This window comes from Lutra lutra, chromosome 16, assembly GCF_902655055.1.
Source record: "Lutra lutra chromosome 16, mLutLut1.2, whole genome shotgun sequence".
Lineage (NCBI taxonomy): Eukaryota > Metazoa > Chordata > Mammalia > Carnivora > Mustelidae > Lutra > Lutra lutra.
Genome location: NC_062293.1, coordinates 37492078 through 37504449, shown reverse-complemented (window position 1 = coordinate 37504449; position 12372 = coordinate 37492078). Strand labels below are relative to the sequence as shown.

Sequence of the window (12372 nt, the reverse complement as noted above, 5' to 3'; positions counted from 1 at the left end):
ACACAGGCTCTGAAGCAACAGGCCCGTTCTGAGGTTTTGGTCCTATCATTCATGGTACGTGTGACCTTGAGCAACTCTCACTCAACCACTCTGAGCCTCGTGTCTTCATGTGTACAGTAGTTCCTCTGAGGATGAAGTGAGACAGTCCTCGTGAAGTGCTTGGCACTCAGTGAATGTCATTACCGTTATTATTAATCTCTGTTAATATTATCATTACCCTTAGCTATGTACCCATGATGGAAGAGCTTCAGCAACTACCTAGGCTGGGAGTGGTGATCCCCACTGGTGTTTCGGGGCACACCTTTGCATGCCCATCTGGAAGATTTACCTAGCAGCTCGTCTTGTGGGACTTAACTGCCTTTTAGTTTAAAAACTGACATCTGTCTAAAGAGTAATATTTTCCTAGAAGCTTTCTTTGACCAACATTAGCTGTTATTTTGTTTTAGTACCTCCCAGACTTGCTGGGCAAGAGCGGGATTTTGATGACATTGAGTGACTCGGCTCAGCCCGACCCTGAAGTTAGGAGAGCTGCTGTGCACTGTATGGCAAACTTGTGTCTCAGGTATGTGGATGCTCACGGCTCCCAGCTGCAGTAAGACAGGGCTTCTCATGGGCCCTTTGTGGGTGGTTCAATCAGTCTGAAGCCAGAGCCAACTTAGAAAAATAACCTACTGTGTGATTCTCATGTTCCTTGCTAATAAGATCATCTTATATTTTTTATTTTTAATTTTAATATTGCTTATAGAAAAGATAAAGGAAAAACTAGACTAGGACCTTATCCCTAAAATAGGGTAAAAGAAGTCCATGTGCAGTATGCCAAGGCTTTATTTTCCGTTGATATAAATTTTAACCATATTAAATCTTTTAGAATAGAGTCATGAGAATTTAAGCTTTGTTGAGGCCTCTGCCAAAGCCAATTTCTTCTAAGAAATTGGCACCCATACCGGCCACCCAGTTGTAGATGTCTGCAATGAAAAATGAGGAGCACAGACTCAGTACCTATGCCCTTCATCTAAGGGCATAGTCCAACTCCGTTGGTCTATATTACTGCTATTTTTAATTCTTACTCTTTGGCGAGTCCCGTTTCAAAGGAGACTGAGTTTTCCATTGCTTTTTTATATGTGTTTCAGTGTGCCGGGACAGCCATACTTGGAGGAGCCCTACCCAAATATCTGCTTCCAGGCTTTCTTGACCACTTTACAGTCTCCAAAATCATCTGATATGGATGACATCACGTTTTGCATGGTAGGTGGGGCTACCGCTGATCTTGTGGATGTTACAGATGTGTCTAGAAGCAGCAGTAGAACAGAGTTACTAAAGAGTATAATTTGGTTGTCAAATTAGTTTTGTCGAGAGATGATAGGCATGCATGGAATGTTTGTAACTTAAGATGGACATCGTATCTTTCCAGTTTAAATTACAAGACAGTTTCTGTTTATTTTGTTTTGCAATTTTAAAGCTTTTTAAAGAAAAGTATTTTTTTCTCTCCTGACTATAAAAGCAATACAATTTCAGACTAGTAACTGTCATTTTATTTATTTATTTTTAGTGAGAGAAAGAGAGTGAGAGAGAGAATACAAGGAAGGGCAGGAGATACAGGGAGAGAGAATCCAAAGCAGGCTTCACATACCCATAATGGAGCATGACTTGGGGCTCGATCTCACGACCCCAAGATCATGACCCGAGTAGGAATCAAGAGTTGGATGCCCAGCCAACTGAGCCACCCAGGCACCCCTCGTAAATATCTTTAAGATGGAAGAGAGTGGATTTCAACAGTATCTGCAATATTATTTCTTTTTTTAAAAAGCTGATAGAAATATGACAATTTGTTAACATGTTTTAAATTGAGTGACACATATCAGAAATTACAGATCTGTGATGATGAAAGTTCTTCATAGTTCCCTGCTCAGATATAACCACTTGGAACAGTTTGTTTTGTGAGCCCCCAGATATTATTTCTGTGTGTAAATGAGCATAACTTTATAATTTTCAAGTGGGGTCATATTAAATATGCTGTTTTTCAGCTTTATCTCCTTTTTTTTGTTTTTTAGATTTTTCTTTATTTGACAGACAGAGATCACAAGCAGGCAGAGAGGCAGGCAGAGAGAGAGGAGGAAGCAGGCTCCCCGCTGTGCAGAGAGCCCGATGTGGGACTCGATCCCAGGACCCTGAGATCATGACCTGAGCCAAAGGCAGAGGCTTAACTCACTGAGCCACCCACACGCCCTTTTATCTCCTTTTTATTTTTTTTATTGTTCTATTTTTTTTTTAAGATTTTATTTATTTATCAGAGAGAGAGAGAGAGTACAAGCAGGCAGAGGCAGAGAGAGAAGCAGGCTCCCTGCCAAGCAAGGAGCCGGTTGCGGGACTTGATCCCAGGACCCTGGAATCATGACCTGAGCTGAAGGCAGCAGCTTAACTGACTAAGCCACCCAGGCATCCCCCTTTGTCTCCTTTTTAAAGTGAATATTTCTAGGGCAGCTCTTCAGTACCTGTTGATGTATCTCATGCATTCTGACTGCTGTCGCTGGGAGACCTTGGCCCAGTTACTGAACTTCTTGAGCTGCCCTGTTCCTTCTGTCTGAAATGGGACAGATGATGCAATTACCCTGTAGGGCCCTACGAGCAGTCTACGAAACACAGCATTGACAGTGCTTGGCAGATGCCTGCTTTACTTTGGGTGACTTTCCCATGCCACAGAGTGTCAGCTTCTGACCTTCTGAGGATGACACAGTCATCCTCAGAACAGGGGGAAATGGAAGCTTCTTGAGTGTTTCCACTATTTCAGAAAAAGGCTTTGTCCACATCCTCTCCGTAGGGGTAGTATTTCTTCAGGATGGTATTTCTTAATGAGAATGCTGGTCAAAAGATTAATCTGGATCAGACTTGCTCTCTGGTAAACCTGCTCCCCACACATGCCTTTGCTTTTAAGAACTAGTGAGGTTGGTGCATCAGAGAGCTTCCCCGCTTCCCATCTCCGCTGCTACTTCCCATCCCTATCACCTTCTTCCCACTACACACCTCTTCTTCTTTTTCTTTTTCTCTTGCTCACCATTTGTACATGCTAGCTTATAAACATATAGGATAAGACCACTCCTCCGTGAGAGCACTCTATTCTTCTAGAAAATAATTAGTAGTAGTTCATCAGATCTCTCTCCTCTGGATCTTCATTTTTTTTTCTCCTTTTGAATTTTTTTTTCATCATCTAGAGACTTTTTCTCCGCCAGCCTCAGTGGTGCTAGAAAGTTGATCCCTGGATAACTACATTTCCTTTACCTTTAAACTTGTCCCTTCTTTCCCCTAGTTGTTACAAAATGCATTAAAAGGTATACAGTCTCTTCTAAATGGGGGCAAGATGAAACTGACACAGACTGAGGAACTTGGAGCTCTTCTGGCTGTGCTAAAGGTGAGGTGTTGTCTGTTTAAACCCAAGTCCTCATTATGGTGAGTATCTTTCCTCCTTAAACCCCAGGGATAAGGACCACTTCACATCATCACTCTAAGGCTAGCTTTAGGGTATTATATTTTAGGAAAGATCATTCAAATGTTCATATACAAGCATACTTAAGAACTGAAAACAATAAAACTTGCCTTAAGTAAATATATCAAAATTCTGCAACTTTACTTACGAATCTTAAGTTAGGAAAGGAATAGGTTATGATCTGTAGATAATTTAATTTTAGATCATCTCAAACCTGTTTATACTTGAAAGAAGAACCAGGGTTTCCCTTTGGTTCTGGGCCCATGCAGTCGGCAGGCCAGTCAGGATCACATTAGGAGGATGCATCCTTTGGCTTCTGAGCCCGCCAATCAGTGGGAAGTTAAGATCAGCTTCTCTGGGGACCCACCTTTCAGTTCAGCCAGGAAGTGGCCTTGGGTCAAAGCCATGTGTGGTTACTTAGCTTGATAATCATAAAAACGTCAAATCCTTCCCTGTCCCGTCACCCAAATAGACAAACTGCTGGGTGTAGACATGCGTAAGTGAAAAAAGAACAATAGATTGGTTAAAAAATTATGGATCAAAGGATTGGATGAAACAGATTGGAAAAATTTTTTAAATTAACAAAAAAACATAATTAAATAAACTAAAATCAAGTCTAACCTAATCTGGCCAGGATAGATCTATCCAGATGAAATTAAATGCTTCTGTAACCCCTAAACCACCAAGGTACCAATTTTCTGTCCATTTTAATTTCCTTAATAAGCTTCTAAACATTAATCTGTTCATTGATGTGATCCAGAACATGGTGAATCATTGTTTTATGATTAGTTTTCTGTGTATGTGTGTCTCCTTAATCATCATTATTAGAAATCTATGTTTCATGGACTCCCGGGACTAAACATAGAGCTGCCCACGGTGTTATACCCAACTCTACTTCCTCAGTACGACGGGCGACCACCTGTCAAACCACAGCAACCAGAATCCAGCACTTCCCGACCAACTCTGGTATGCCTTTGTCTGCTTCAGCTTAAGTTGTGGATTGCCTTTAATTGTTTGTTATATGTGTTTTATGTGATTTGCATCACTACTTGTGCCAAAGGCTCACCTTGAATTTGATTTCAGTTTAGGGTTTTTAGCATAGTAAATTTAAATTCATCAGACTGCTGAAAACACCAGTTCAAGTCTCTTATATTTCTAAGAGTTCTAGACAGCGTAATAGATGTAACAGTGGACGTTCACTTTATACCTGAAGCCGCACATCCTCATTCCCCAAATGCTCAAGACCACAGGCCAACCAACTTTCTCTATAAAAGGCTGATTGGTAAATATCGTAGGTCTCTCTTGTGACTACCAAGTTTCCCAGCCTGTTCATATAGCTGCCATGTCCCTTAGACTCCCTTATGTTGAAGAACTGAGAACATATAGATACGTGAGCCAGAGTACTACATCTAGAAACGTATCAGGTGTTAATTACCAAATGCTTATAATGAGAAATTCTTTCACTCATTGACTTACACAACATTAACTGAACATCTGCTACATCCCAGACATTATGTTAAGCATTAAGGATATAGACTCTGCTTTTACAGTTTGGAGGGGAAGGGGAATGTGGATAAACAAGCAACTACGGTGTGGTATTGTGATTTCTTTCACCAGAATATTCACAGGTACCCTGGGATCGCATCAGAGTACCCAATCCAAATAGAGGGGTAAGAGGGGGCTTTTTATTTATTTTTTTTTAAAGATTTTATTTATTTATGCGACTGAGACAGACACAGCAAGAGAGGGAACACAAGCAGAGGGAGTGAGAGAGGGAGAGGCAGGCTTTCCGCAGAGTAGGGAGTCCGATGCGGGGCTTGATCCCAGGACCTTGGGATCATGCCCTGAGCCTAAGGCGGATGCCGAACGACTGACCCACCCAGGTGCCTCTAGAGGGAGCTTTTTTAAAAATGTGGTGGCCAAACTGAGACTTAAGAATGAGTAAAGTACAAAAAGGAAGGAAAGGGGGGGCGCCTGGGTGGCTCAGTGGGTTAAGCCACTGCCTTCGGCTCAGGTCATGATCTCAGGGTCCTGGGATTGAGTCCCGCATCGGGCTCTCTGCTCAGTAGGGAGCCTGCTTCCCTTCCTCTCTCTCTGCCTGCCTCTCTGTCTACTTGTGATCTCTCTCTGTCAAATAAATAAATAAAATCTTTAAAAAAAAAAAAAAAGGAAGGAAAGGGTTTTACTCAGAGGAAACAGAAGGTGCGCAAGCATAGAGGACGAGCATGTGCGTAGCCCATTTGTTAACCGGTAGGCTAGAATGTCAGGTGCGTGCAGAGGAAGGCTGGGACATGCAGGTAGCAGAGGCCACATCCTAAGGGTCTTATACGGTACGCTAAGGAGTTAGCTTTTATCTTACAGGTGGTAGAGATGAAGACTCATATAGGGGAGTGAGGTGATCAGATGCACGTCTTAGAAAATTCACTACGGTAGCAAGTAAAAGGGTGTCAGTCTGGACCCACATTTATAATCCGAAATAGAAGGGACGAGGACCTTCCTTCCTCAAAGTCAGGGACCTTGAGAATGCAAAGGGTGGCACATATTCCAAAGACATTTTGGAAAAAAGTAGGAGAAGGGGAGAAAACTGGCTTTTACTTCATACCTACAAAGCCCCAGTGCCCTAAAACATGCATTGTATGTGGTGGGCTAGCATTTCTCTTCTACATCTGGAGTGGTGCTAGCTACGTGTCTTATCTGGGAGAACGGAGAAAATTGTCACCCAGGTCCTTTTCTGTACTCGCATTCCCTTGCAGTTGAATGCGTTCACTTTGTGCAGGGAAGGTGGAGTTACAGATGAGGAAGGTCAAACTAGTGGAAGGCAAAGTGATTTGCTCAGAGTCACGGGGGTAGAATATAAAGCTGGGCTCTAAGCGTGGCTCTGTTGCACACACTTCCTGCCTTGTTTCCCATGGTCCAGTGGAGTGTGTGTAAGCCCTTAGCATAGCCCCAGACACCCAGAGTAGGAAGTGCCACTTTTTTCTCTTCTCTTTTCTTCTTTCCTCATACTACATTTTGGAGACATATTTAGTAATTATTAAATGAGAAAGGTACCAGTAGCTATCATATATACATGTTCATTTGCTCCTACAATCAGAATAAAAAGAAAAAATCAAAAGTCAAATCGAAGAAAATCCAGCAAGAAGAAGAGGAAGAGGAAGAATCCAGTGGTGAAAGAGAGGTAGCCCCCGTCGCTGGCTCAGGCAGAGAGCACCTGCGTGAGGGGAACACTCCCTCTTCCTCGACCCTGGGAGGCCAGAGTTTGCCCATAGAGGGAGATGGGGCTGCAGGAAAAGACCTGTTCTCCCCGCCCATCCGTTCTGCCAGCTGGAAAAGGGTCAGCAGTAGTGAGTCTGACTATTCCGACGCAGAGGGAGGCATGCAGAGTAAAATGAGGTAGTAGTATTTTGTTATGTTGTTATGCCTTATAATCTCCATTGCTTGTAAGTTTATAACTTTGCTTAAAAAGCTGACTGACAGACGGGATTGAACTTGAAGATTCATTTGTGTGGGCCTTTATACATGTGGTTCCTCTGCCTGGAATTTCCTCTCCCTCTGTCTGTCTCCTTGCCGTGTTAACTACTGTTCCTCTTCAGTACAAGCTCAGCAGTCATGTCCTCTGAGAAGCCTTTTCTGATGCCCCCCTCCCCCGAATTCTGGCTTAGGTCCCTACATTGTGGGCTTATTCCTGCCTTAGGGTTGATCATGCTGTGTTGCAGTTATCTCCTTAACTGTCTGTCTCTGTCCCTCGTGAGCTTGTGGGGGGCACGGACGGGCTTCATGTCTGTCGGCCTCAGCCCAATGCCTGGCGCGTACTTATGTACTCTGGGTGAGTTTGCTGGATGAATGGACACTCTGCAGTGTTGCATATCTAACACTAGTTTCCTGATGTCAAACTGTTGCCCTTTTATTTTCTGTCTAGTTGTTTTATATTGTCAACTTTTTAACTTGTTATGTAAACAAATTGCTTTAACATGTTTTGATGGAAAAATATTTGTTTTAATATCATGTTGGCATCTTTACCTTAGCGTTTATTCAGAACGTTGAATGTATCATTTGAGTTGGCTAAAATAAACAGACTTTCATGTCTATATTTTTTTAAAAACTACTAAAAGACTTTGTCTTCCTTCTCTTGGATAGGTCTTACCAAGCCAAAGTTCGCCAAGGAGCATTAGCTTGTTTTCTTTCTACTATAAAATCTATAGAAAAAAAAGTTCTTTATGGCTACTGGTCAGCCTTTGTTCCCGATACACCTGAGCTTGGCAGCCCTCAGTCCGTGTCCTTGATGACTCTTACATTAAAAGATCCTTCTCCGAAGGTAAGAGCATTTAAATTCTCACGTGATGCCAGGAAGAAGAACTTTACACATCTTTATTGTTTTCTCTGCCTTACCTGATCTCATCTGAATACAGCTCTCACTAATACCAACCCAAGTTCTGACTTGCAAACCACTGGACAGGCAGGAGGATAGGAAGTGGCTTATGTGACTAACAGGTTGAGAAAGAGCACAGTGAGGTTGCCTGCTGCCCAGGGCTCGCTTCAAGCCTGAGCACAGTGAGAGTTAGAACTTCACTTCACAAGTTAGTCCCTTCTGAGCTGCACTGAAGCAGCTGTGCTTCCTTCCCTTTGGTGAAAATGTTGATTGCCATGGTATTTGTAATAAGAAAAATAAAAAGTGAGAAAATAAAAATAAAAAGGCTTAAACACTCAGTGGAATATTTTGGTCCATAGTGGGGTTATGAAGGATGTGCAAAGCTTAGAAAAATGTTTATGATGAGAAAACTTCTAGGTGACCCTTCAAAAGCTCTTACAGGGTGAAGAAAGATAAATGGGCCTCAGTTACACACACAAAAAGTTGCAAATACCCGATATCTCGAACAGTTAAAAGCAGCAGTAATTTTTCAGATTGACTGAATCAGTAGCAAAGGAGAAGCTGGGAGGAAAATGGGAATGAATGGTGGCAAATAAGTGAGTAAGGAAGCCATTCTAGTATTTGAAAGGAAAACTACCATAAAGGATGAAAATACGGATATTGGAGGAGCCTCCGGCTGAGGAGAGCTGCCGGCAGTAGCTGAGGAGGAGATGGGGCTGTGGAGCAAGTAGCCGGCCAGATGTGCTTCAGAAAGCACAGCCCATGTGTTTCCAGGCAGCACAGAGCAAATCAGCAGTGCAAATACCATGACTGATTTACAGCTGTCTTCTATATAAATTGCTTGGGTGTTAAAAAGGTAGATTATTATCCAGACTTGCTAAGGAACAAAATATGGGGTATACTTTCTTCTTGGTACATTGAGAATTATTCTGATTTTGAAATTCCATGATGTTTATTTATTTCTCTTTTGGAGAACTGTGAAATGTAGAAACAAATCAAACTCTAAAGTAATAGTTAGCATAACTAAGAAAGAGAATAAAGCCAGTTTTTAACTATTACAGACTGGTAGGTTTTCCTTATAAGGCCAACCAAGATACAGATGACCTTGGCTTGGGTATCTCCAGATCTAGAGACCCTGACACTGTGTTCAAATGCCTCCACCCTAAAGGCAGCCAACTTTGGGAATGCAATCAAATAAAAGTAACCTTGAACAACTGTGCAGAATAATCAGTCCTGGGACAAAGCCAAAGAAGGGAACAGCCACGTGCATCGAAACCTCCCCGCTACCCACTCCCAGCAGTGACTTCTTTATCACCTTCCCAGAAAGATTTTGACCAAACAAACATAAAAAAAGGATGTGTGGGGTTTAAGAAACAAGGCAGAGGATCATAGGGGAAGAGGGAAAAATGAAACAAGATGAAACCAGAGAAGGAGACAAACCATAAAAGAAACAAACTTAAGAGAACTTTCACTTAAACAAACTTACAAGAACATAAGAGAATCAGGAAACAAACTGACGGTTGCTGGAGGCAAGAGGCCTGGGGGGATGCGGTAATGGGGTAAGACATTGGAGACGGTATGTGTTGTAATGAGCACTGGGTATTATATAAGACTGATGAACCACAGACCTGTACCCCTGAAACAATCTACTATATGTTAATTAATTGAATTTAAATAAATAAATTTAATTTTTTTTTTGTTTTGAAGCTTGCATTCTTTTCTTTTTTTTTTTTTTTAATTTTTTATTTTTTCAGCATAACAGTATTCATTATTTTTGCACCACACCCAGTGCTCCATGCAATCCGTGCCCTCTACAATACCCACCACCTGGTACCCCCAACCTCCCACCCCCCACCCCTTCAAAATTCTCAGATCGTTTTTCAGAGTCCATAGTCTCTCATGGTTCACCTCCCCTTCCAATTTCCCTCAACTCCCTTCTCCTCTCCATCTCCCCTTGTCCTCCATGCTATTTGTTATGCTCCACAAATAAGTGAAACCATATGATAATTGACTCTCTCTGCTTGACTTATTTCACTCAGCATAATCTCTTCCAGTCCCGTCCATGTTGCTACAAAACTTGGGTATTCATCCTTTCTTTTTTCTTTTTTCTTTTTTTTTTTTTTTTTACAGCTTTATAAACATATATTTTTATCCCCAGGGGTACAGGTCTGCGAATCGCCAGGTTTACACACTTCACAGCATACTACTACTACTACTACTACTACACTACTCACCATAGTACATACCCTCCCCAATTAAATTTAATTTTTTTAAAAAAAGAAAACAGAAGGATTGATTGAGCTACCATAGCAAGCATTTCTGCTGCATCTGTAGGTAGCAAGATAGGGAAAGGGCAGTTTCATTACCTTTGAACAAGACTGCGTGTCCAAGGAAGTGAAACTGGCCGCTGGTGAAACGGAGCACACTGATGCTTATCTGGCTGAAAAGTCTTCATCCATCATTGTAAACACTCAGATAATAAAAACTTAACAAAAGGAGTTCTCTGGAGAGCTGCATCTCTTACAGTTTGCTTGCACATCAGTAATTTCTGATGGAAGTGCAGATCAGAACTGGTCAACAGTTTATTAAATATTGATGTAAGAGTCAGTGAAGCAGAACTTGAACAACTCAGTGTCATAAGTAGAATTTTTTAGCAACAAAAATATGTTAAACGGGGTTTAAAGGAAATTAAATCAGAACTATGAGAAGTATAATTTGATATAGTATCAATTTTTTATACAGAGTTTATATCTCAGTGATATGTTTCAGTGACATTACTTTTGTTTTCATCTGTTGATGGTCATGGATACTTTTTCCCTTATAGGGTACCAAAGTTAATTGAGCTAAAATTTTTTAACTTTTGAACATCAGTTCATCGCTCTCCACAACTTGGTTTTTCATTATAGTTTGTTTGTAAGCTGTTGGAATTGCGGTTTTTAATTACTATCTAAAGGAATGGACGTTTAGCATAACATCTACATTTTTCAGTTCAGACCAGCCATCTACTCAGAGGTTGGCAAAGTATGTTTTTAGATGATGCATGAACTGAGAATAGTTTTATGCTTTAAAATTTTTTTTTATTTTAAATGATATTTCATGACTGTAAATATTAAATGAAATTCAGATTTCATTGTCTGTAAGTAAAACTTTACTGAAACACATTCCTATTTAATCTTTAGTGTCTGTGCTGCTATGGCTGGGTGGTTGCAACAGAGACTCTTGGGCCTACAAAGTCTAAACTGTAAAGTGTGTGCTACTGGTCCTTCACAGAAAAAGTTTTCCAGCGCCCGATCTAATTCTTTCTTGGATGAGCAGACTTGTGACTTGTGCATGAGTTCTTTCTCATGAGCAATCTCTCACACACAGTTTCCTAATACATTGTCATCTTCCTAAATTCAGTGATTGTGTTTAATTCCAAAGACTCATATTGCTCTACTACACATTTATTTTCAAAGCAATAAATTTTCAGTTTTTTTGTGAGTCCACTCTACAAGAGGCATGCAAAAATGATTTATTCATTGTTACCCAGAGATGATACAGTTGCAGATTTTCTGGAAAACCTTTTCACACCAAACTCAGGTACACTTCATGATGAGCAAATACTTAGATTAGAATTATTATTTTTTTAAAGATTTTATTTATTTGAGAGGGAGAGAAAGAGTGAGAGAGCAAGCACGAGTGGGTGTGGGGGCAGCAGGAGAAGCAGGCTCCCTTCTGAGCAGCGAGCCCAATGTGGGGTGATCCCAGGACCCTGGGATCATGACCTGAGCCAAAGGCAGACGCTTAACCAGCTGAACCACCCAGGTGCCCCTAGATTCGAATTATAATGTTGAGTCTCCATTTTAAAATTTTCTGACAGTGTTTGGTATTTTGGGGGACTGGCCAAAGAGGATACAGTATTACATTATTAGTCCTACATTTATCACCTATATTCCATTTCGGTTAAATTGGCTTTCTTTTTATTTCTTTTTTTTTTCCCTTTCCCTAGTTTCAGTACCAAGTGAAAGTCATATTTAGTATTAGAAACACAAGCTTGCTGCAGTGAATCTTCCGACAAGTGCAGCTGGCCATTGGCAAAAGGGCACATACTTGCATTTCCATCTGTCAGGCTACAGTTAATGGTTTTCCTTTCTTTGATTAACAAAGGCTCACTACAGGCAGTGTTCGTTTCTGTACCTTAAGAGTGTTTCTGAAAAATTGGATCACGAATGATGCCTGCCAAAGTTGAATGTGCAGAGTCTCTAATATCCTGTTTAATTAACTTAGAGCACTCACGGATGCTTCAGGAGAGTATATATAGCAGCATGTTTGATGTAACACGGACTCTAAACTCATGTATTTTATTTCTGCCCCATGAGCTATTTCACTCTCTCTTTTCCCTTGGTCTTGTACTCGAATAAACCAGGCCTCTAATTTTTCTTTAAGTTATTCTCATGTTCATGATTTCAGGTTTTTGTACGGTTGTGTAGCTTAGACTCGTTTCTTACTGTAAGAAAACCTAACAGCAGTGTGATGTAAGGCT

General features: G+C 41.0%; 1 protein-coding gene across 3 annotated transcripts in view; it reads left to right on the top strand.

The window, feature by feature from the left end:
- The window catches only part of HEATR6 (HEAT repeat containing 6), a 40110-nt gene that overhangs the window by 6144 nt on the left and 21594 nt on the right, over nt 1–12372 (top strand). For all 3 annotated transcript variants that reach the window (XM_047707524.1, XM_047707525.1, XM_047707526.1), the window contains 6 exons: nt 447–562; nt 1131–1245; nt 3305–3406; nt 4310–4447; nt 6576–6874; nt 7619–7796. In XM_047707524.1, the coding sequence (XP_047563480.1) occupies nt 447–562; nt 1131–1245; nt 3305–3406; nt 4310–4447; nt 6576–6874; nt 7619–7796 (948 nt within the window). The remainder of the gene's footprint in view (nt 1–446; nt 563–1130; nt 1246–3304; nt 3407–4309; nt 4448–6575; nt 6875–7618; nt 7797–12372) is intronic.